At 45.1% G+C, this 26127-nt stretch overlaps 1 protein-coding gene across 1 annotated transcript in view; it reads left to right on the top strand.

Annotated features, from left to right (window-relative positions):
* The window catches only part of THSD4 (thrombospondin type 1 domain containing 4), a 319132-nt gene that overhangs the window by 39265 nt on the left and 253740 nt on the right, over window positions 1–26127 (top strand). Inside the window, exon 4 of the mRNA XM_033168041.1 lies at window positions 4467–4906. Coding sequence (XP_033023932.1) covers window positions 4467–4906 — 440 coding nt within the window. The remainder of the gene's footprint in view (window positions 1–4466; window positions 4907–26127) is intronic.

Raw genomic sequence — 26127 nt, 5'->3', positions numbered from 1 at the left:
AGTAATTCAGGTTGTGGTCATAAAATCATAGAATCCTAGAGTTGGAAGAGACCACAAGGGCCATCCAGTCCAACCCCCTGCCAAGCAGGAAACACCATCAAAGCATTGCTGACAGATGGCTGTCAAGCCTCTGCTTAAAGACCTCCAAAGAAGGAGACTCCACCACACTCCTTGGCAGCAAATTCCACTGTCCAACAGCTCTTACTGTCAGGAAGTTCTTCCTAATGTTTAGGTGGAATCTTCTTTTTTGTAGTTTGAATCCATTGCCCCGTGTCCGCTTCTCGGGAGCAGCAGAAAACAACCTTTCTCCCTCCTCTATATGACATCCTTTTATATATTTGAACATGGCTATCATATCACCCCTCAACCTTCTCTTCTCCAGGCTAAACATACCCAGCTCCCTAAGCTGTTCCTCATAAGGCATCGTTTCCAGGCCTTTGACCAGGCCTTTGGTCTGAACAAGGCAGAATAGTGGGACTGTTACTTCCCTTGATCTGGACACTAGACTTGGTTTGTGTATTGCTTCAAGAAGTGTGTATTGGGGAGGCACAAGTTAAAATGTGAAGCAAAACCAAATATGAAGCAAACCAAATTTCTCCACCAATCCTGCTATTTAGATGGCAAGGTGTATAATTCCATTTATTTCAAAATATTGTACAGGGGAAGGGCAATATTTCAGCATCTGCTTTGCATGCAGTGGCATCTTTAGGTAGGGATAAGAATCATTTGTTGTTGTTGTTCAGTCGTTCAGTCGTGTCCGACTCTTCGTGACCCCATGGACCAGAGCACGCCAGGCACCCCTATCCTTCACTGCCTCTCGCAGTTTGGCCAAACTCATGTTAGTAGCTTCGAGAACACTGTCCAACCATCTCATCCTCTGTCGTCCCCTTCTCCTTGTGCCCTTCATCTTTCATCAGGGTCTTTTCTAGGGAGTCTTCTCTTCTCATGAGGTGGCCAAAGTGCTGGAGCCTCAACTTCAGGATCTGTCCTTCTAGTGAGCACTCAGGGCTGATTTCTTTGAGAATGGATATGTTTGATCTTCTTGCAGTCCATGGGACTCTCAAGAGTCTCCTCCAGCACCATAATTCAAAAGCATCAATTCTTCGGCGATCAGCCTTCTTGATGGTCCAGCTCTCACTTCCGTACATTACTACTGGGAAAACCATAGCTTTAACTATACGGACCTTTGTCGGCAAGGTGATGTCTTTGCTTTTTAAGATGCTTTCTAGGTTTGTCATTGCTTTTCTCCCAAGAAGCAGGCGTCTTCTGATTTCGTGACTGCTGTCACCATCTGCAGTGATCATGGAACCCAAGAAAGTGAAATCTCTCACTGCCTCCATTTCTTCCCCTTCTATTTGCCAGGATGTGATGGGAATCATAGTGTCATAGAATTGCAGAGTTGGAAGGGACCTCGAGGGTCACTGGAGAACTGCTGCCAGTCAGTGTAGACAATAGGAATAGGAATAATTTTATTGGCCAAGTATCAATCATACTTGGAATTTTGCTTCGACTACATTGCAATGTAAAGAAAACGTACCTCATACAAACACTATTCCCCTCACGCTACAACAGCACAACAAAGGAACCCCATACCACCAACTGACCTCCCTTCCGCAGACAACAGTTTGATGGCACAAGGAAAAAAACCATTCCTGTGCCTAGACGTTTTTGTGTATAGAGTCCTGTAACGACATCCGGGTGGAAGTAAATCAAACAGGTAATGTCCAGGATGCGAAGGGTCTGTGACAATTCCCTCTGCTCTCTTCCTGGCTCAAGCAGCATAAAGTGTCTCTATTGGAGGCAAACTAACACCAATTACCCTCTCTACAATTCTTTCTGCATTGCAATGTAAAGACTACATTGCAATGTAAAGAAAACGTACCTCATACAAACACTATTCCCCTCACGCTACAACAGCACAACAAAGGAACCCCATACCACCAACTGACCTCCCTTCCGCAGACAACAGTTTGATGGCACAAGGAAAAAAACCATTCCTGTGCCTAGACGTTTTTGTGTATAGAGTCCTGTAACGACATCCGGGTGGAAGTAAATCAAACAGGTAATGTCCAGGATGCGAAGGGTCTGTGACAATTCCCTCTGCTCTCTTCCTGGCTCAAGCAGCATAAAGTGTCTCTATTGGAGGCAAACTAACACCAATTACCCTCTCTACAATTCTTTCTGCTCGTTGGAGCCTCTTCTTATCCAGCTTAGAGGCTGTGCCATACCAGGCAGTAACAGAATTACAGAGAACAGTACCTCTGTAAAATTGGATCAACAATTCTTGGGGCAAATACTAAGTTAAATTGACCAGACCCTCCAAGTGTCCCTATTTTCCAGGGACAGTCCTGGATTTACAGAAGCTGTCCCGGTTTCTGATTTGATCCCAGAATGTCTCCCTTTCCCTTAGGGCGCCCCTCTTTTCATCGGAGCAATGTTGGAGAGTATGGACCAGTGAGCTGACTTAGGTATAAAATAGCTTTCATGTTCCTAGTAAGCACCCCCCCCTACATCTGGGGAGCCTCTCTGTTCATTCTGCTGAGTGGAGCCCTGGACATCTGCCCCATAGACCTCCCTGGACAGCACCACAGGGGGCTAGAGATGAAACAATGAGGGACACCTTGAAGAGTGGGCTGTATGTAGCCCACCCCAAAGCCTAGCTTGGATAGAGTTTGTGTGTTGTCATCAACTTCTCTCAAAAGCCATGCTTTGCAAGCTGTATTCCACCAAAGGCTCCGATTTCCTTGCCATTGGCTGTTCAGCGATGCATTCTGACCGGCTGGGTTGCTCTGGAGTTGGGTTATAACCTCCGATTCCAGGCACTGCATTTAGCTCTAAATCTTAACAGTGTTGGGTTGTGAGGAGCAGAAGGCTCTGCACTTTCTTTGCCCTTGTGAGGTAAAGAAAGTTACCTGCAATGATCGTGCGCGAGTAAAAGGTTAATCTCTGTATGTGCCTTGAGCCATTTAGGCATCAAATAAGCCCCATATTTGTACATGGAAGAGTAGAACAGGACTAAATATTGCCGAGCATTCTCTTGGGTATTTGATGCTGTTCTTGTTGGTGAATCCTATGTTTGTTTACTCTGAAGTTAGGCCCACTGAGATCATTGTGACTTATTCCTTCCTATGCATCCATAGGAATGGAGATACATGGAGGTGATGTTGTGTGTAGGGCTCTGCCAGACACTTTGGACGAACTCCCATTTAGGGACGTAGTTTGAGATGCCACCTTGTTTTGTTAATTTTTCTGCATATTATTGAGCTTTGCCAATGCTTCTTTCCCATAATTTTGAAGCTCATTCGTTACTGAGTGCTTCACCTTTGGAATATTTCATAAGACTTTGGTGTATATTTCATAAAAATAATTCTGCCTACATAACCAACAAAGAAGAGGTGGTGTAGAACTGAGGGGATGGATTCCTTGCTTAAAGAATGCCTCTGTGTACCTGTTGCTGAGGGTCACAGGCAGGAGAGGTCTGCTACGTCTTGCTGCGTCTTTCTGCAGTTAAACCCCAACAATGGATTGCTCCACCCTTCTCAACCTGGTCGAGGGAGGGGTGGGTTGCAGGTAGGATCCGGGGTTTCCAGGATTTGAGGTTTCTAGGACACAATGGGTTAAGTACTATTGCAAGTACTTTCCATTATCTTTTTGGGACATACTAACAGCCCTGCTGGATACAATCCAAGTCCTGTCTTCCTCACAACCCCCTCCTATCTACTGTAAAATGAAGCTCACATATAAGGATCTTTTATGTGGGGGCGGGGGAGACAGAACCAAGGGAATGGAGATTACATGTGTAATGGTCATAATATAGCTGGTTATTTCAAGAAAAGAAACTTAAGTAAAATTCAGGGGAAAGGGGGTCTGGGGCCATTGTAATCCCACAAAGCCCCAGTCAGCAGGTGTGGAGACTGACACCGTGGTCAGAGCATGGCTGACAAGTTTCCAGATCCAAATTCAGACCTTGCGCTGGGCAGGCAAAGACCACACCACACATGTCAAACGCTCTTATAAAAATGTAGCACTCATGGCTCCCCCCCGCAAGCACCCTGGGAACTGTTGTTTGTTGCTGAGAATGTAAATCCCCTCACAGAACTACAATTCCCAGAGTTCCCTGGGAAGAGGGACTGATGGTTAAACCACTCTGAAACTGCAGCTTTAGCGAGGGGAATTAGGGGCCTACTAGCAACTTTCAGCACCCTTAACAAAAACAACAGCTCCCAGGACTCTTTGGGGGAAGCCGTGACTGAAGGAGTATAGCACTGCCTTGAAAGTGTGCTGCAGATGTTGCCTGAAGCCACGGTGGCCTCGGATCCCTAAGCGCAAAGGGACCGCCTTCTGCTTTGCCCAAGACATGCAGCACGGCTTTCAGAGATGGTGGAGTGAAGCGGCTGGTCTCCCAAGATGCACCAGCCACCCTGGGGGTCTCTTTCTCGCTAATTTGTTTGCTCTGGTGTCCTTAGGTTCCACAGAGGATAGGAGAGCAAAGTGCTGCCACGGAGGACGACAGCGCAGGAGCCCCGGGGGCATGGGGCACCTGGGGGCCCTGGTCGGCCTGCTCCCGAAGCTGCAGTGGCGGTGTGATGGAGCAGACGAGGCCCTGCCTCCCAGGATTCTATTACGAGAGGAGCCACCGCAGGCCTGGGCAGTTCCCGACCTCTGAAAGGACTCTTGCCCACCAGCCTCTGCACCGACACGAAGACGTGCTCAGTCCGTTCTCTGGGCACATCATCTCTGCCATCCGTACGTCGGTGCCTCTTCACCGGACCGAAGATGGGCTGCGAGCCGGACTCCAGGCCAGAGCCTCCTCCGAAGGGCGCAACGCCAGCCACTTGAGCAGGGGAGCCTTGAGAGGCCGCCGGCCCTCACAGTCCCGGAGGCGCAGCCCCAAAGCCGAAAGAAGGTAGGACCGGGGGGGGGGGGGGGGGTTGCACATAAAAGCAATAATACCTTTATCATAATGATAACTGGTACTACTATTTCTACTTGTTGTTGTTGTTGTTGTCGATGATGATGATTTACTTTACTGATAAACTTATTACCTGCTCTCCAACAGGTTACAACGCTATGAGTCTGACAGTCTAGGAAAAAGTGTGTCCATGCAAAATGAACACATCTTCCTGACATTTTGCTGATAATTCCCTGCTTTATATATACATCAATATGCAGATCTATGGGGGAATGGAAGATAAAATTTTAAATGAAGTGGCTGAGTGTGATAAGCCTAATATGTTTTCTGAATTTTTGCATGGGCTCCAGAGTTCAAATGTGGAATGCAAGGGAAGGGGCATCATCTGTAGCTGGATAGAAAGATGAATGGCAAAGCCTGCAGAATGAGTTGGCAAAGGGGAATGCCTAAAGTTCTGAAGTGATTCCAATACAATAATGCTTTGTACTGATGGAAATATTTTGGGATACCCACCCCCTCACCGACTAATGTCAGACATCGATGAAACAGTAAAGTTGGGATAAAGATTTGTGACTGAGATTAACTCATTCTGGAGAATGTCGTTCAAGATGAAATGGGACAGGGTCCAAACCAAACAACCTTGGAGAGCTGTGGAAATCCTTCAAAGATGCAAGATATAACATTTGTACCACTTGGAGACAAGTGGAAATGTCTTCAAGCTGCTGCTAGGCAATTCACCAGGAAAACAGACTAACAAATGCAATCGAGTGATGGCCTCTGAGGGAGTCTCAGGCCAGGAGCTCTGTGAGTGCTGGTTCTGATTTCCAAAGCCCTTCATCACTTGGCACGAGGGAGGGGCTGGCCCATTTGGGCGAAGGGGGCATTGCTCCACCAAGCTCTGTGTGTCTCCAGCCATCTGCCTGCCTCCTTCCTTATAAGCAGTCCAAGAGGTGATCCTGGCTGTCAGCCTGCTCTTCCTCAGCCTCAATGTTGGAAGGGCCATGGCTCAGTGTTAGAGCATCAGCCTTGCAAGCAGAAGGTCCCAGGTTCAAACCCCGGCACCTCCAGGGGGGGGGGTGTCGGGAGAGATACCTGCCTAAAAGCCTGGAGAGTTGCTGCCAAGCAATACAGACAAGCAGGGGCTTTCCTAGCCCCTTGGCTGCCCGGGGCGGGAAGCAAAGAGGCACCCCTGGGGGCGGGGCATCGTGACGTGTGCGTGGGTCATGACGTCATGATGCACGTTCACAGCGCGACGCCACGCCCCCAGGAAAAAAGAAAGAAACATAGCAGGCGCTTGAGCGCGCCCACTTTGCTTCCCCCCCTTCCCTTTCGGCTTCTTTCAGTGCCGAAAGGGGAGGAAAAAAGGAAGCAAAGCGGCGCGTTCAAGCGCTGGCTTTGCTTCCCCGCCCGCTTTCTCTTTCGGCGCTAGCTGGGCTGCGACTTCGCAGCCCAGCCAGCACCGAAATAAGCCGAAAGGGAAAGGGGGCGGGGAGCAAAGCCGGCGCTTAAACGCGCCGCTTTGCTTCCTTTTTTCGCTCCTTTCGGCTGCTTCTTTCGGTGCTGGCTGGGCTGCAACTCCGCAGCCCAGCCAGCGCCGAAAGAAGCAGCTGAAAGGAGCGAAAAAAGGAAGCAGCTTTTCTCTCCCCTTTCATTCGCTTCTTTCGGCGCGAGGGGCGGGCCAGCGAGGAGGGGGTGTCACGCTTGTCACTGGCATGACACCTCGCTGGCCCACCCCTCGCGCCGAAAAAAAGCCTCTGGAAGGGGAAAAAGGCGGCATGCTCCCATTTGGGGCCCGCCCGCCCGCCTGCCCGGCGGGGTGGGAGGGTGGGGGTGGCCAAAGTGTTACCCCCCCTCCCCTGGAACCTGGGGCGGCCCCCCGCCCCCTTGCTACGCCCCTGTAGACAAGACTGAGCTAGATGGACCCATGGTCTGTATAAGGTAGCTTCATGTGCCACCTTTGTAGAACTGAGCAGGGAAAAGTCCTTCTCAGTGGCTGGTTAAATTAGCAAGTTATTTTATCTCCACTAGCTCAGAGCATGCCTGTTAATTAAGTCCGAATTTTTATCTTACAAAGCAGGTGTTCTTTGCTCATGGTGGTGGAGAGTTACCAATATGTGTGGTGCCTTGCACCCAGCTCCCCCTGCCCCCTGCATTCCTTCAGGACAGGCAGCAGGTATCAGGCGATCTGCGGGTGGGTTGCTCCCCCCGGCCCTGGGGGGTTTGGGAGGATAATTACTCCCACATTATCCTCGTTATCCACACAAAAGGGCTCCGCTGTTATGGGTACAGCCGATTGCCATGGCATCCAGACAGGAAGCAGGTATTTCTAATAGTATAACCAAATCAGTAATTTTGGATATAACTGTAAATAGTACTCTGAAAATTTATTATTCCAAAAATGAAACCTTCATCTGGTTGTAAATACTAAGATTATACCAGCAAGAATGAGTCTTTCTGTTAAAAAATGATATAAATCAAGTCTTACTGACTAGTGATTTAAATCGATTTGCTTTAAATCAAATCTACCCTGTCTGCCTATCAAACTTATTTATTGATAATAAATATATTTATTGATAATAAATATCTGTGCCTTGGGTCTTTTTATCCAGGGTTGCCATGCGTCTAGAAGTAGCATCCTTTCTTTGAGCAGATTTTTACTTATTGAAACACGGCAACCCTATTTTACCACTCCTTCTTGTTGAAGGTTGTGGCCCAGGAAGAGAGGAAGATCCTGGAGGTAAAGCACTGGCTTCACAAGTGGTGTCATCAGGAAGGGTTTGGCTTCTTGGATCATGGTCACTGTTTCCTTGAGGAAGGACTTCTGGAAAGAGATGGGCTGCACCTCACAGCGGTTGGCAAGAATGTGTTTGCTAAGAGACTTGTGAACCAGATCAGGGGAGCTTTAAACTAGAACTAGAGGGGGAGGGAGACAACAGAAGAACACCTGTTACTGGGGATAATAGCTTCTTGGATTCACAGGAAAGTGAGGTGTTGCTCCAGAAACCTGCTAAAGGGCAGGAAACTGCAAGAAGGAGGCAGCTGGGTGGAACAACTTGTGGTTTCAGTTGTCTTAACATAAATGCACAGAGTATGAGAAACAAACAAGACAAAATGGAGCTTTTATGTGAGAAGAAAAAAGAAAAAGAATTATCAAAAAAGGAGAAAAAACCCTAAAAAGGATAAGACGATAGGGGAAAAAATAGAAACATGCTACAATTAATAATAAGTAATAAAAATATGACTTCCAGAATGTTTTGGTGCTGTAAAGAAAAGTCCTGTCTACACTGTCAAAATGTTCAGAGTGTATCAGGGAAGTTTTCAGTTTGAGTGTTTCAGGGGAGCCAAGGTTGATGTGGTTCCCCACTCCCATGCAATTGTCATAACAGCCCTGTGCGGTAGCTTAAACTGAGAATTGGCCCAAAGTCACCCAGTGAGCTTCATGGCTCATAGCAGGTTTCCTCAAACTTGGCCCTCCAGATGTTTTTGGCCTACAAATCCCATGATCCCTAGCTAGCAGGACCATTGGTCAGGGATGATGGGAATTGTAGTCTCAAAACATCTGGAGGGCTGAGTTTGAGGAAGCCTGGCTCATAGCAAGGGATGGAGGAAGAAAAACCTCCCACTTTTTCACCACTAACAGAGCATCAAGAAAGAGGAACATGTTGCTAAAAGGGGATTTTGAGGCAGGTTGGCAGTGTGGGAGGCATCCCCACAAATTCCTTTCTGGGTTAGATTAAAATCTGAGCTAAAGAAGAACTTCTGGAGTTGTAATGCTTGTCTCACAATCATATTGACTTGAGGACTATGAGTTGAGCCCACCGAGAATTGTATGTCTGAGTCTGGAAATGCAATTTTTCAGAAGATCCTGAATTGGAATGGGTATCATCAAGAAAAGCTTGACCTCCTGTTGGCCTTTGCTTAGCAAGTAACCATTGGTGCTGGTACGTTGGCTTTTGGTTAATTATGGGAGCTCCAAGTCTTTTTTTTCCACTGATGGAGGTTGGTGTGGGCTCTGGTCTGAATCAAACCCTTTATATGCTTTCTTTTGCTGAGGGGAAAAATGTAATTGTCAATTAGATTTATGAGAGGGTAATGAGGTGGGTGGGTAGCCTAGTCTTAAACAAACAGTGTGAGTTGAAAGGAATTATATCTCCCCCCCCCCAGTGATCAAAAACACTGACCTTGCCCGCAATTCTGTCAAAATATTAATGGGGCAGCAGCGGGTGTGATAGTTTCTCAAAGCTATTTTTATATGCGGAAAGGGGAGGGGAGGAAATGGTCAGAGGAAGCATTTGTACAAAGAAACCATCAACCTTTCACATCGCTACAGTGAAGTTTCCCATCTCTTGGTGCCAATAGAGGAGGAGAAAACTGTGTTTAGCTGCTTTATCCACGAGAACGTAAGAAAAGCCTCCTGGATCAGGCCAGTGACCCATCTAGACCAGCACCCTGTTCTCACAGTGGCCAACCAGATAGATGCCTGGAAGTCCGTAAGCAGGACCCAAGCACAAGAGCCCCCTCCCCTCCTGTGGTTTCCAGGAACTGGCATTCAGAAGCAAGGCTGCCTCTGGCTGTGGAGCCATTATGGTGAATAGCCATTGAGAGCCCTCTGTTCCTCCATGAATCTGTCCAGTCGTATTTACAGCCATCAAGGTTGGTGGCCATCGCTGCCTCCTGTGGGAGGGTGTGCCGTAGTTTAACTATGCGCTGCATGAAGAAGGGCTTTCTTTTATCTGTCCCAGGTCTTACAATATTCAGCTTCTAGCTGAACTCTAGCGTTGTGGGAGAGAAAGAAGAACTTTTCTTTATCTACTTTCTCCATGCCATAACATCTCAAGAAATTTCTCCTGGTTGCAGCTTGTAACAGAGGCCAGGCATCACTCTCTCTCTCTCTCTCTCTGTCAATCTGTCTGTTGTGAGGGCATGAAAATGTGTTTCTAGGCATCTAAAACCCAAAGTCCAATTTAGTGAAAACAAGCAGGTAGTGCTCAGGGAACATGTTGCTGTGAAATTCTGCATCCTGTTTGCAGACAGCCAAATGAGGGAGGGACATTTTGCCAAATTCAGTGGGGAGTGTAGACAACAAAAAGTTGTTTTGATCCAGACCAGGTGCCACTCTGCACCACCAAGACCCCCTGAGTCTCAAGAGACAGATGAATCCAATATTTAAACAAAAATTTATAAAGAGACCAGAAGCCTTTTAATTGGACATACTAGAATCAGATATCTTAAATGAAAATAAGAAAATGTTCTTTTACGCAACCACAGCAGCAAGAATATTAATTGCCAAAAATTGGAAAAGTGATATAGTACTAACTAAAAAAGAGTGGCAGGATAAATTATTCAATTACCTCAAACTGGCGAAAATGACAGATACAATTAGGGGACAGTCCAAGTTAAAATCCCAAAAAGAGTGGGGAATGTATAAAGAGTATCTTAAAAAACGGTGTTTTCAAATAAAAACCTGGACTTGCTTTGAGTAATTTTTGCAAAACAAAATAAGGGTTACAAGCAAACTATATGGAGAAAGATAGTAATGATGAAAAGAGAAGGAAGCAGTTTACTAAGAAAGGAAAATTAGAACTGCATTGAGGAGGAAGGAAGTTTATAAGAACAGAATAAGAGCTGGGAGTAGAAAAGAAGACAACATGAGTCCGTTTGTAAGAACTTTTGGATTCATGGTTATAAGTTTATAATTTCTTTTTGTGTGCGTTTTCTTTTTAGTTTGTTTTTCTTTTCTTTTTGTTTATGTTTTGAGTGTTTATGTGTTGTCACAAAACTCAATAAAAAGCACTTTAAAAAAGAGAGACAGATTAATCCAGAATTACCCCCAAGCTGCATACCTGCTCCTTCAGAGGGAGTACAACCCCACCAAGAGCAGACCACCTCCCATTAACAGTGCCTCAGTCTAATTTGGATTGAGCTTCAGGTAATATATTATGCATGTTACAGGTAGGTAGCTGTGTTGGTCTGCCATTTAATTTAAACAATTAAAAAAAATCCTTCCAGTAGCACCTAAGAGACCAACTAAGTTTGTTATTGGTATGAGCTTTTGTGTGCATGCACACTTCTTCAGATATACATGAAAGCTCATACCAATAACAAACTTAGTTGGTCTCTTAGGTGCTACTGGAAGGATTTTTTTTTATTTTTTTTTGACATTATGCATGGGCATTTTTTTTTTTGTTTTTTAACAGAATTTATTGACATTTTCACAAAATAACACAAACCCAACCCCCACACCTACAAATATCAAAACAAATACACATACACATAATGTCAGGATTCTTCTTCTTGTCTGTATACCTTACTAAAAAAAAAAAATTCTAGTTCCAAATCTTGACGTTTGACTTCCCCCGCCTGTACACCTTCGGTTTTAAAACAATACACTATTTCCTTAACAACTTTTCTCTATAAAAATTTAGCATTACTTAAAAAAAAGGAAAAAACACCTTTATCATAATCTTTGCATTATAACCTAAAACTTAACCAGATATTCTTACAGCTAGACTTATTTCTTCTATCATTTATCATGCTGCTTTTAACTTAGATTCAATATCTCCTTACTTATTTAAAATAAACTTGTAATTAACAGACTTCACACTCCGATTTCGGATACCATGGCAGACCATCTATGTTATACTTTAATTGATTCAGCCCACTCCCCTTTTGTCCATTATCTTCTCCTGTCTTTCACCAGAACCGGATCTCCTATTGTATTCTTCTGAGTGTCCACAGATCCTGATTGCAACCACAACAAACCCTGCATCGAGCTCCAAGATGTTCGCCCTCTCCAATCTGAGTTTCTCCGTGTCTTTGTACCATACTTCTTCTTCTTGTAGAAATCTTAATTCTATGTCCCTCGACCCCGAGCTGCCACCTCGAAGTCTGGATATTAAAAATCTTTCCGTTCCAGGGTTACTGCCACCCCCTGAACTCGGCCCCTGTTCCAGACGGATTTGCTCAGCCATCTCAAACCATCCTTGCAGCACATCTTCCAACTCTTTGCAAAAGTCTGTTTCCATTGAATAGAACTTTCGAAAAGCCTCCTCTGTGGAAAACAAATTCTTTCCATTTATAATCGCACTCAAGGCTCTTAGTTTTCGATCAAGCAGTTCCAGTTGAAAGACAGTAAGCTTTTCCTCCTCCTCCCAGTCCTTCAGTGCCAACATAAATGCAAAGTCCAGCATCTTCGGGGGGAGGTGGGTATCAGATTGCATTTCCTGTCTTTTCCTTCCTTTGTCTGAATTTTTTCCTACGCAAGTCCGAAACGTCGCCATTTCTTCCAATGCCGGAGTATAAAGACCAAAACTTCAAATGAAGATATTTTTTCCTCAGTTAACCCCCAAAAGGAGATCTCAACAGGCTCAGCTTTCAAATTCCAAGTACTTTCAATTGATTGTTGTAGCAGCAGTCACTTAAAGAGTTAATTTCTTTCACCACCCGAAGGGAGAGAGGCGGGCTGCCTTTCTTCTCTTAATCCCAGAGCTTTCCCGGAATACAAAGAGTCAGTCAATTACTCACAGCTTCTGGTTTCTTAGCAACTCCTTAATGATAGGTAGAACAGAGACGCTCATCACGGACTTTGCCGCCGCATGTAAACATCCCGGTTGGGGCATTTCCCCTAAGGCCCGGCTCCGTGGTCCCTTCACCCCCACTCCCCCTTTACAGGGGGTGCGGGGGAAGGGTTCGGAGCACAATGGGCACAGCCGGGGAGCCCAGGGCACGGGACGCTCTTCCCGTGCCCCAACTGGAGCCCGCTATGCGGTAGCGGAGCTCCTGACCCCCGGGATGAACTGGGTGCCTCGCAGCCGAAGCAGCCCACGACCATCCATGATTGCGCCAGCCGCCGGAAGTCTATGCATGGGCATTTTGATAGCAAAATAAGAAATGAAATTGTAGCAGTGCAATGTTAAATACATGTTTTTAACATTCTTTGTTTCAGTTTGCCAGAGGTGTTCCCCTTGTTGGCTGTCTGTTTAGAATGGGTTGCATTTGAACCTTAAACACCTCATTTGCTTTAAGAGCATCACAGTGAAATGGGAATTCTTGGAATGTTAACCTGCACAGCCTGGTGGCAGTGATATGCTACTGAAAGGTGATATATGGCCAGCTTTGCTTCAGATGAGGCAATAAATCCACCTGGCTGTTCAGGTCACACTCTCTCCCCACCCCACCCCCCATGTGAGAAGATGGCTTTGCACTCTTCCAGCATCATCCTGCAAGCACCAGCTGTTTGCCAGATTTCATTAAAACAGTGGTGGACTTGGGTGCTATGGTGCCAAAATTTGGGTACCCCCCTAACCCTCATGTTGACTTCCCAAGGATGGGGAAGGAGGCATCTGGCTTTGGGAAGGAGGCGTGAAGGCTCTGGCAGGGTCCTAGAGCCTTCCCACCTCCTTCTCAAAGCTGGGAAAGCGCTAACTAGGTGTTGGGAAGGAGGACTCTAGAATCCTGTCAGAGTCACATGCCTCCTTCCCAAAGCCCGGCAACTTGCCTACAGGGCTTTGAGGTGGCACCACCTCAGCTCAGCACACAGTGTGTGCACAGCACTCGGACAGCCCCAAACCCGCCCCTGATTAAAATAACCCTCCAAGTATCAACTAGACTAGAGCAATGGCCGAGCAATGGACAGATTTAGTGAAATTATTTTTAGAGAACGCTGAGAAAAACAAAACAAAAAGTGGAGCATGATACCAGCCAACTTGGGGGTTGAGTCATGCCAGGGCTGGCCCAGGACATTTTGCTGTCAGAGGAACAAGATGGCAGCTTCCCTTTTCACATACAGAAAATGAACCATAGGGCAGATAAAAGAAAGGACTTCTTCGCACAGTGCATACTTCAACTATGAAACTCCCTCCCACAGATGGCAGGGATGGTCACCAACTTGGCTTTAAAAGAGGATAGGAGAAGTTCGTAGCTTGCTTCAGCACTGGAAAAGAGTGTTTGATGGGAATGATAAATGATAAGGCTGTAAGGAGTTGATTATCGATATGCACATTGTGGTCAGAGTCATGATAGCCAGATTTTGGAGGTATCTAGCTGGAGCAGATATTCCCCACTGCTACGCGGAGATATGGGAAGCAGCCTTACTAGGGAAATAGACAAACTAAGATTTGTTGGAAATGCAGCTTACCCCCCTAGAAAATAAGTTTCTATTTATTAATAAGTTCTTATTTTTATGGGCTTGTTATAGTTTCTATTGTACCAAAAGTCTGGAATGTATTACTGATGTCTCTGACCTCTTTGTGTCTGCTTCAATATTTCATAGCTGCTTTATTTGATGATTTTACGTTTGGTGTTTGGTGGAAGCTGCCCAGAGTGGCTGGGGAGACCCAGCCAGATGGGCGGGGTACAAATAAATTAATAATAATAATAATAATAATTATTATTATTATTATTATTATTATTATTATTATTATTATTATTATTATTTTAGGCTTGATTTCAATAAAATGAAACAATTTAGAACCTGGAGATGGGACAATGTCCTCTCTTGCACCCGAGGCAGCAGGCTGGCTTGGGTGTGGGTGCAGGGCAGGTCTTGTGGCACCTGAGGCTGCTATCTCCAGCAGCTCCCGCCTCCCACTGGCCAAGGGCCGGGTCGGATGACCATGTGGGCCTTCTTCACAGAGGTTGTTCCTCTGTTTGCCGGTGAGGTGGGTTGAATCCAGCTGAAAGATAAAGGACCCTAAGAAGAGAAATCAGGAGGAGCCTTGAAGTGGCTTATCTGTGCTCAGCACCTGAACAGCAGACTAAGCAGGCAGAGAGGCTACCAGGTTACCTGCATATCTAATTCTGTTTCTGCTTAAGATCTGTTTCTATTTAATTTATAGAAATCATTTCTCTCTCTCTTTTTTTTAAAAAAGAAACTTTTAAAAACAAAAAATGGTATAACAAGAAACACAGGATCTGTGATTGCAAATAAAGCTCGTAAAAAGAAACAATGCAGTAAGAACTGGACTTTTTCAGCCCCTCCATGAAGTAGGCATTCCATTTGAAGTTGTGTTTTGCTGGAGGCTGGACCTTATTAATAAAGCTTTCAAGGGGAAACCAAATTTTGACAAATTTATCCAGTTTTGCTGTGCCTATTATGATTCTGCAGTGGCATGTTGGATGTTCAGAAAGGGCAACTTCCCACACCCTTGCCCAGCAGTGTCACTTAGAGGGTCACCTCTGTGCTTCCTCAGCTCTGAGCAACCTCCAAATGCTTATGGTGCACGGAGGGGGTGGTTTCAGTAAGTGATAGCACAACCAAGGAATCAGGTAATAGTTGCTGGGAAGTGATATCTGATATATTAGATACCCAAGACCGCAACCATTTTACCAGAATTCTGGTTAGCTTGGGACCCTCCATGTTTTCTCACCCAGATTTAAGTCAGAAGAGAACTGGATCTCCAAGATTCCTGTTGTGCATAGCACTGATTGCATAATGCCAGTGTGATCAAGAACACACCTCACTCCCTCCTTGGAGCAGCTTAAAAAACTGGTTTTTGAGGCACTAACATGTTGTTTTCTTATTTTAAAAGATCTTGAAAGGAGATGGGAGGGTTGAGTGTAGACTGATTGAGTAGCATTCAATTTGTTTCAAATGTATCTCTACCGTTTACCTGTACACTTTGAAGGTGAAAAAACGCTGGGATTACCTGGCGTGAGAAAAGTGAATGGATACTCTTATTTTGATGTTGTGCTTGCCCTGGAAATGTTTCTGTAAAGACCAGTTCTAGGAAGGAAGAATGTGCTGTCACTTTAACTGTCTGATCTCAAAAGCAGTATTTTATTCTAAGCCATTTTAGAATAGGCTTGTAGTGCTACAAATGCCCACTTAATTGAAAAGGGATTAATTGGTGGTCTACTGCCATATTTTGGCATAAGGCAGGATCTCCTAGATCAATAGCATCTTCCATTTTACCACATCACAGTCCCACCATATGTGTAAAAGTGTCCTGTTGCCCTGCAGTAGTAGTAGTAGTTCTTCTTCTTCTTCTTCTTCTTCTTCTTCTTCTTCTTCTTCTTCTTCTTCTTCTTCTTCTTCTTCGCATTTATGTCCCACCTTTCTTTCTCCAAGGAGCTCAAGGTGGCATACATGGTTCTCCCCCCTCCTCATTTAATCCCCACAACTACCCTGTGAGGTAGGCCAGGCAGAAAGGCAGTGACTGGCCCAGGGCCACCCATTGCCAGTGTGGTGCAGTGGTTAAGAGCGGTAGACTCGTAATCTGGGGAACCGGGTTCGCGTCTGCACTCCTCCACATGCAGCTGCTGGGTGACCTTGGGCTAGTCACACTTCTCTGAAGTCTCTCAGCCCCACTCACCTCACAGAGTGTTTGTTGTGGGGGAGGAAGGGAAAGGAGAATGTTAGCCGCTTTGAGACTCCTTCGGGTAGTGAAAAACGGAATATCAAATCCAAACTCTTCTCCAAACTCATTCAGCTTCATGGCTGAGTGGGGATTTGAACCCTGGTTTCACTGGCCAACTTGAGTATATGAGAAAGCCTCATCTAAATTTGCATTTGCCCCTTTGCGTATCATTTAGCACAGGTAAAGGTAAAGGTAAAGGTAAAGGAACCCTTCATGGTTAAGTCCAATTGAATTTGACTATGGAGTGCGGCGCTCATCTCTGCTTTCAGGCCGAGGAAGCTGGCGTTTGTCCACAGACAGCTTTCTGGGTCATGTGGCCAGCATGACTAAACCGCTTCTGGCACAACAGGACACTGTGACAGAAGACATTATGCCAATGTACATCCTCTTGTTTTACTGAAGCATTTACTTGTTTTTTGAACCGAGCCCTGTCTTTGATTTTTTAAAATGGGAGTCTTTTTTTAATGAGCTCTACTTTTGGGCTCAATTCAAGGTGCTCCTTTTAACCTTTTAAGGCCCATGGGACATGAGAATCTGATTGTGCAGTTGATCTTGATAGTGTCAATAGTTTGTGCATCAAACTGGTGAACATAAGCCCAGTGCCCGTGTTGTTCTCTCTCTCTCTCTCTCTCTCTCTCTCTCTCTCTCTCTCTCTCACACACACACACACACACAATGGACCATTTTAAATGCTACTTGAAATGCAAGGTCTAAATTCGTCCCTTGGGTCGACATAATGGAGAACCTTAAACTCAACTCCAACCAAGAGTCTTAAAAATACAAAAAACAAAACAAAAACTAATCTGCAGTGTCTTGGAGCTTTATTCATTGTGATGTATGTTTTGAATCGGTGATTTGAGATTTTAAAAGAAGGAAACGTCTGAAATTACAGAAGGCAGCGTCTTGTAAAAAAGGAATGATAAGCAATAAAGTACGAGATGCTTGAACTCTGCTGGAAATCTGGGAGCGAGAGACACTGATCAAGGTAATAAAAGGTGTTTTATTTGAGTCTGCTGGAGGCAGTGGAGATGGATGAGGGAAGGGGAATGTGGGGATTAAATTTATTGAGATCTCCAATTGTTCTTGGATCCTTTTGAAGCCATCAGTGGCTATGATGGGGAGACGCAGGAGGCTCCGGACTCCCACACTCTGAAAGTGTTTCAGCTGGCCCTGCTAGCCAAGCTGCCTGAAGCTAGATCATTGCTTCTAAACCAGGAAGGAAATGCATTAATAACTAAAATAAGAAGAAATGAGCAGGGCCTTTTCCAAAGATTGCTGAGTGGGTTGTTTGTTTGTTTGCTATTATTCACTCATCTGGTTGTTAACCAGCTTCTCACCAGGCCTCTAATAGTTTTTGAGGGGGCAGCTTCTTTCCTCCTCAATTGAAGCTTGGCTGAGCTAAATCTCTCTTTGGATTTTCCACACATCTGTTAAGATCGGATTAGATTTGATTCAGGGGATGGCTTCTGCTGCTTTCTGCCATAATGGAGGCAGCTCCCACATTAGCAGAGATCATTTGTGGAGCATAAACTAGGATGTTTGAGTGTAATGGTCCTTGCAAGCCCCCCCCCCATGGCCCTGGGGGAGTGATCTTCACTTGCAGATTGTCTGCCTCCGAGAGGCAGGAGGCGCTGAGTGCAAAGCACTTCACTTATCATTACTCCTCCAACACAGCCATTATGGGCAGAGGTTCTTCTCTTTATGAATTGGATCTAATTTACAGACATGTGCTGGACTGATGGGACAAGATAAACTGCTAAATGAATCAGCCACTGAGTGGCAACATTTTGAACTGGAGAGAAGATTTTCTTCATAACAAAGTGCGGTATGTTTTTTTTTTGGGGGGGGGGCATTTATCCCTTCTTTATATATACCATGCTTGCTGCTTTAATGATTCGGCAACCCCCTCAAATGCTAATGGATTGACAAAAGGCAAGAGGAAATTAATGAGAACAAGATAATAATTATGGATTTTTATGAAAACAGAATTGTGTGAGAATGTTGATAGGATTTAAAGCACCGATCTTCCACTGAATCGCAATTAGGACTATGGTCTTTGAAGATCTTCCATACCTCTGGCGGGACGCCAAATCATTAGCGACTGAGTGTTGGATGAGAAAGCTAAGTTGAAGATCTGCCTAGGGCTATGGTGGGATGCCAGTCTTCCTCTTGGAATTTGACAAACACAGATGGTGAGTGACGCAGCTGAAATGATAGCCCTTGAGAGCAGAGCAGAGAGAAAGCAAAAAAGAGGAAGCAGAGATGCTGTGTTTGACTGGATTACAACACGAAGAATGAAGAAACAAATGGAAAATAAACATATCACACGGAAATTTATAGGATACAAACTCCTCTTGGAGAAATAAAATTTATTAAATATGCAATCACGAATGGAAATCAAGAAATCAGTGGCTGTTAAACAAAGGAGAAAGATCAGAACTGTTGTAATTGGATTAATCAAGGTTATGGAAGCAGAAAGAAATAAGAATTTAGCACCCTGAAAACCAGCACACAGGAAGTCACCTAAAATGGTTTAATTTGGTATTTGAATAATTGGCTTTTTAAATTGTATTATAATTTGGTATTGTGATACCAAAGTGTTCTTGAAGCGACTAGCATGAGTTTGGCCAAACTGCTGGAGGCAGTGAAGGATAGGCATGCCTGGCGTGCTCTGGTCCATGGGGTCACGAAAAGTCGGACAAGACTGAACGACTGAACAACTACAAATTGTGATAATGTGGCTTTTAGTGGATTATTGTAATTGAATCTATCTATCTATCTATCTATCTATCTATCTATCATCTATCTATCTATCTATATCTATCATCTATCAGATAGATAATCTGATTCAGGGGGTAAGATTGCATAGTCCCAGAACAACAAGAAGACCTCTTGGACCAGCATACATTTATTAGTACATTTGTTGTTGTTGTTCAGTCGTGTCCGACTCTTTGTGACCCCATGGACCAGAGCACGCCAGGCACCCCTATCCTCAAGCAAAAGTGGTGGTTGAGCCCAAATTCAGATTCTGAAGAATTGCTGAAGCAGCTTTCACAAATGCTGCTCCCCATCTGGGACCATGAAAGTCCGAGACCTCTTGGTGTGAAACACATAGCAATATTTGTGCAAGCTGGCTTCAGCTATTCTATGGAATTTAAAAGGTTGGGATTCCGCATGAAAAGGGACCATGACACATTGAGCTGTGATAAATATTCTTAGCTGGCACTTTTTGAGAACAATTTTCTCTGTTTTTCATTCTTAATAGTGAGCTTGAACCCCTCACTAAGATGGCTTGCTTGATGAAAACATCCTCATCCTCATATTTATATCCCACCTATCTGACTGGATTGCCCTGGCCACTCTAGGCAGCTCACAACAGAATATTAAAAACACAATAAAACATGAAACATTAAAAATTTCCCTAAACAGGGCTGCCTTCAGATGTCTTCTGAAAGTCAGATAGTTGTTTATTTCCTTGACATCTGACAGGAGGCTGTTCCACAGGGCGGGTGCCACTACCAAGAAGGCCCTCTGCCTGGTTCCCTGTAACCTCACTTCTTGCAGTGAGGGAACTGCCAGAAGGACAAGGCACTAGAGTCACCATGTTTTTTAAAAGTTGCCAATATTAAAAGCCCAGAAAGACACCACAAACATAAGTACAGCAGCATAAAGCCTCAGAGAATCAGCTGGGTGTTATTCCAAGAAAATGTCTCAGAAAAGTTAAACAAGATTGGACCAGCCGAGCTTCCATGGGAAGGGAGTCTCACAGTTGTGGTGCTACCACAACTACCGCATAACAGTGAATCCAGGGGTTGGGACATGCACACATGGGAGTTTTTTCAACAAACCTCAAATCAAGGAAGCTGGGCACAAACCATGTGATTGAAATATATATTTTGCTTTTCTTTTGACCTTTAGGAGTTTCTACTGTAGAGGGAAAGAACTACTAAAATTTGAGGAGGCTACCACTCATAAAAAAGGGAAAGTATGCTAAGCAAATCAATTCTTTATTGGAACATTAAAATCTTCTGGCAGATGAAAAATTCCCTTACATTTCAAAACTCAGTCTTTCAAAACTGTTAGACAAGGGCTTTCTTAACAGAATTCTGGTTAGCTTGGGACCCTCCATGTTTTCTCACCCAGATTTAAGTCAGAAGAGAACTGGATCTCCAAGATTCCTGTTGTGCATAGCACTGATTGCATAATGCCAGTGTGATCAAGAACACACCTCACTCCCTCCTTGGAGCAGCTTAAAAAACTGGTTTTTGAGGCACTAACATGTTGTTTTCTTATTTTAAAAGATCTTGAAAGGAGATGGGAGGGTTGAGTGTAGACTGATTGAGTAGCATTCAATTTGTTTCAAATGTATCTCTACCGTTTACCTGTACACTTTGAAGGTGAAAAAACGCTGGGATTACCTGGCGTGAGAAAAGTGAATGGATACTCTTATTTTGATGTTGTGCTTGCCCTGGAAATGTTTCTGTAAAGACCAGTTCTAGGAAGGAAGAATGTGCTGTCACTTTAACTGTCTGATCTCAAAAGCAGTATTTTATTCTAAGCCATTTTAGAATAGGCTTGTAGTGCTACAAATGCCCACTTAATTGAAAAGGGATTAATTGGTGGTCTACTGCCATATTTTGGCATAAGGCAGGATCTCCTAGATCAATAGCATCTTCCAGTGAAAATCCTTCTGTTGCTGGCTCCTCCTTCTAATAAATCTAATATTAGCAATAATAATTCTTATTGACTGATGTGTTTGTTCTTTTTTTGTATTTCATTGATCACAGGTCATTTTGCAGGCTGCGGAGTGGTGTTTAAAAGTTACAGTGTGGTCCATGAGTTAAAGTGTTGTTGGCCCATGACCTAGGAGACCAGGGTTCGACTCCTCACTCAGCCATGAAGTCCAATAGGTGGCCAGTCATAGTCTCTCAGCCTAACCTACCTCACAGGATTGTTGTGAGGTTAAAATAAGAGGAGAGGGGGCCGGGTATGCTGCCTTGAGCTCCTTGGAGAAAAGACTGGAAATAAATGAGACAATAAACAAATAAACCTTAACTCTTTACCTTTAAAAGTATTTATCTCTCAACTTCCCGCAATTTTTAATCCTCCTCCCTTTATAGCCCTAAGAGATGAGTCACCAAAGTGAATTAAATCATGCAGCGCATGGAGAAGGTGGGTGGAGAGAAGTTTTCTGTCCCTCATAATACTCACACTCAGGGACAGAAAAAAGAAAGGACTTAGTCATGCTGGGCATAGTTAAATGATGGAACTTGCTCCCACAGGAGGCAGCCAGCGGAAGACACCAAGCTGGGGGGCTTTTCCATTTTTGTGCTAATGACACATGTACAGCAGTTGTTGCATATAGGAACAGATTTCTTTTTTTTAGTAACTTCTGTTGTTATTAACCCCAGCAAAAATGCTTCTGGATTTTTAGAAAAGGATTTTTTTTCTTCAAAAAATAAGTTTATTATGGATAATTTCCCAATAATTTTTAATTATGCTGCACAACCACCACTTGTGGTAAAAAGTTCCCTCTGCTGCCTTGCATTTCCAACAGTTGCCCTTTGTTGATTTTGACATTTTTGCTAGTATTTGGCATCAAATACCACCTGTGCATCATCTTTGTGAAGTTTACTCTTAGCGTGTAGCATGCTGTAAACCTTATATTTACTTTCCATAATTGTTCCCATAGTCTCTGAGACACACAAAGAAGGGCCTCAGAAGATGATCCCAGGGTCCGGATAGGTTCATATGGAAAGAAGCGGTCCTTGAGGTATTGCAGTCCTGAGCTGTTTAAGACTTTATAGGTCAAAACCAGCACTCTGAATTGGGCCCGGTATCAGGAGTAGGCAGGCTGCCGGCATAGAGAAACAGCAAGCAGTGGTAGTAATTACCAGAAGATTTATTGTCTACAGCCAATTATTCTCGGAGCCACACTCTCTAGCGACTATATACATCATAGTTTCGTTGAAACGTCTGAACTTGAGTCCCTCCCCCAGCAGGAAACACGGAATCTCCTGCCCTTCTGCTTCTGGGGTCGACACATGTCTCTGACCCTTGCCATTCGTCAAGACCTTGGGCTCACAGGGTCAGCTGCCTCCCCTTCCTCTGAGGAAGAATCGCCCCTCCCTCCAAGCAGTGATTAACGGTTGCACCTCAGAGAGTTGGCTTTCTTCCAGACTGCTCTCACTACCTTGATAAGGCGCATTCCTTTCTAAGAAGGGTTTTTTTAGCCCACGACTTTCAACTGTCTGAGAAAAAGGCAAGTCTCCCTCTTCCACTAACGCCTGTCTGCCCCCCTCCCAAAATTCAGCCTGCTCCTCTTGGTTGTAGTCAGTCATGTCCATGACGCCCGGAAATGAATTGGTAGCCAGTGCAGTTGGACCAGGATCAATGTAATATGCTCAAACCGTCTTGCTCCGGTGAGCAACCGGGCTGTTGAATTCTGCACTAGCTGAAGTTTCTGAACTGTCTTCAGAGGCAGCCCTACGTATAACACAGTGCAGTAATCTAACTTTGAGGTTACCAGAGCATAGACAACAGTAGTTAGGCTCTCCCTGTCCAGATAGGGACGTAGATGGGCCACCAGCCGAAGCTGAAGGAAGGCACTTGGTGCCACTGAGGCCACGTGAGCCTCAAGCTTACAACAATGAATCCAGGAGGACCCTCAAGCTATGAACCTGTTCCTTCAGGGGAAACCTAACCCCATCAAGAGCAGGCAACCTCCCACCCATCTGGTCTAGGGAAACCCCCCACCAAGAGTGCCTCAGTCTTATCTGGATTGAGCTTCAGTTTCTTGGCTCTCATCCAGTCTACTACCAAGGCAAGACACTGGTCCAGCACTTCCACTGCCTCACCTGCAGATGTAAAGGAGAAATAGAGCTGAGTGTCATCAGCATACTGCTGACAGCGTACTCTGAACCTCTGGATAAACCCACCCAGTGGTTTCATGTAGATGTTAAACATCGTGGGGGATAGGATTGAGCCCTGCAGAACCCCACCTTGAAGGTTCCATGGGTCTGAAAAGCATTCCCCAAAGAACACCCTCTGGGAATGACCATCCAAGTAGGACTGGAACCACCACAAAGCGGTGCCACCCACCCCTAGTTCGGAGAGTCACTCCAGAAGGATGCAATGGTTGATGGTATTGAAAGCTGCTGAGAGATCAAGAAGAATTAACAGGGACATGTTTCCCTTGTCTCTCTCTCGACAGAGGTCATCATACAGGGCGAGCAAAGCAGTTTCTGTGACAAAACCAGGCCTAAACCCCAATTGAAATGGATTCAGAAAATCAGTTTCTTCCAAAAGCGCCTGGATCTGGTCTGCGACCACTCACTCCAGAACCTTGCCCAGGAAAGGGAGATTAGCAACTGGCCAGTAGTTTGTTAGTTTTTCTGCATCCAGGCAAGGTTTCTTAAGGAGTGGTTTTACCACTGCCTCCTTCAAACAGGCAGGGACCACCCCCTCTCGTAAAGAGGCATTGGTCACCTCCCTGGCCCAGCCAGCTGTTCCCTCCCTGCTGGTTTTTATCAGCCAAGAGGGGCAAGGGTCTAGAGCGCAAGTGGTCGCTCTGACTGATTTGAGCACCTTGTCCACACCCTCGAGCCTTACCAACTGAAACTCAGCCAACACAACAGGACTAGACTGCTGTGGACACCCCATGAGATAACATCTACTATAACAGCAGAGTCAAGGTCTTGGTGGATTCAAGCGATCTTATCCTCAAAATGCCTTGCAAACAAGTCACAGTGAGCTGCTGTTGGTTTTCCCACCTCCTTTGGGTCAGCCTGTAAAAGGCCTGGAAAAGCTCTGCCAGACGACATAATGAGGATGCAATGGAGGCAGCAAAGTAGGCCTTCTTTGGGAGTATATTTGTTTTTATAACTGAAATTTTACCCGACAATGACAATTGCATTCTACTCTAAATTAGCAAATCTTTTTTTATTTATTTCCAAACCTTTACATAATTATTATTACCGTATATACCCGAGTATAAGCCGATCCGAATATAAACCGAGGCACCTAATTTTCCTACAAAAACCTGGGAAAGCTTATTGACTCAAGTATAAGCCGGTTCACCTTTGCCGCTGTGGAGGAGGAGGAGGAACGAGCAGCCCGAAAGCAACCCTTTGGGCTGCTCCTTCCTCTTCTTCCTTTGCCAAGTTTGCATTTATGCGAGCAGTTCAGGAATGGAACAAGCTGCCTAGGGAGAGTAAAGAACAGCCGTTCTTGTACACTTCTTAAGGAATGGTTGACTGGGGAGAGCGGGTGGCGGCACGAGCGGAGAGAAAGGGCTTCTTTCTCGCCACGCCCACCACCCGCCTCACTCGTGTATAAGCCGAGGGCAGCTTTTTCAGCACAAAAAATGTGCTGAAAAACTAGGCTTATACTCAAGTATATAGGTACTTTGAACAGGATATGCCTTTACTTACTTAGTTACTTACTTACTTACTTACTTATTAACTTTTTCACTGACAGGGGAGGTGGGAATTTCACTGAGGAATTGGCTTCTTCCACATTTCACATCATCAAGGATTCCTTTCTGCTACTGAACTATATATATCAGTTTTTTGTTTATTTATTGCATCTATATCCCACCTTTTCCTCCTAGGATCTCAAGGTTCTTCCCAACCTCATTTAATCCTCACAACAACCTTGTGAAGTAGGTTAGGTTGAGAGCCAGTGACTGGCCCAAGGTCACCCAGTGAGCTTCATGGCCAAGTGGGGATTTGAATGCAGGTCCTAGGCTGACACTCTAACCACTACACCACATTGGTTCTGACCTGAAAGTAGTTTCATTGAACTGAAAGTAGTGGCCAGTAGTCATTTGGGCCTGCAGGTTCAGGAAGCAGGATGCAGGCCAGGTGTCAACCTCTGGTGTTCCTGGATCACCAATAGTTTCTGGTGGTTTGATCCATGATCTGGGTCTAGGTGCCATTTTAGTTTCTTACAGTGCCCTGGAGCAGCATTACGCATGAAGCATTGTGGGAATTGTACATGACAGTCCAATGTGCTGTTGGAGAAAAGCAAATACATTTCCTTTTCTTGATTCTGTACTTAATACATATTATTGTGGACTGGCTGGGCGCAAAGGAATGGTGGGAAGCACCAACTGATGAACCTGTAAGGGAAGAAGGCTCAGATCCTGGGGAGTGTTGGTGGGACAACCATGAGTTTTCAGAGGGAGAAGACTGGGAAGAGGTGTCAGAAACTGAAGAGGTAACAGGTTTTGTGAGCAGGGAGAGTCTGTGGCAGAGAGAAGTCCAGAAGCAGAAGTGGAAGTGGGAGAGGAGGTAGGTCAAGAGGCAGAGCTGAGTCAAGCCAGGGGGTCTCCCCCTCTTGCTGTGGCAATCTCCCCTGGCCTCCCAGAACCCACAGAGGTATGAAGAGGGTGGAGCAAAGAGAGATAAGATCAAAATTCAGGTTGCTTGGGAAGGACCCAGAGGAGGAAGAGAGCTGTGGGAAGGTGAGGACCTTCAGTTTTCACAACTGTCTCAATGGGGCAAGACCTACCGAGGAGTTTTGCAACCTACCAGTTGCAAAAGCAGGAGAGACCTACTGCTTTCAAGCCCTGTGTGTGGTTCTCATGGTGGTGTTTCACTGGCCAATGTGACTGAGGCATGCAGAACTAAGGCTAGAACTATGGTAGAGAGAAGCCCAGATTCAGAGGCGGAAGCTGAAGCAGGGGAGTGGGATGGGGCAGGCCAAGAGGCAGAGATGAGCCAGGCTGGTGAAGAGTCATGGGTGTCTCCCCCTTCTGCTGTGATAGGCTCTCCTCCTCCCTTGTCTCCCAGAGCCAGAAGAGGCATGAAAAGGGTGGAGGAGAGGTTGTCTGCACACAGGCATAGTCTGCAATTG

The sequence above is a fragment of the Lacerta agilis genome, chromosome 13, assembly GCF_009819535.1.
Source record: "Lacerta agilis isolate rLacAgi1 chromosome 13, rLacAgi1.pri, whole genome shotgun sequence".
In the NCBI taxonomy this organism is placed as follows: Eukaryota; Metazoa; Chordata; class Lepidosauria; order Squamata; family Lacertidae; genus Lacerta; species Lacerta agilis.
Note: the sequence above shows the minus strand (reverse complement) of the source record. Positions and strands in the feature narration are given on the sequence as shown.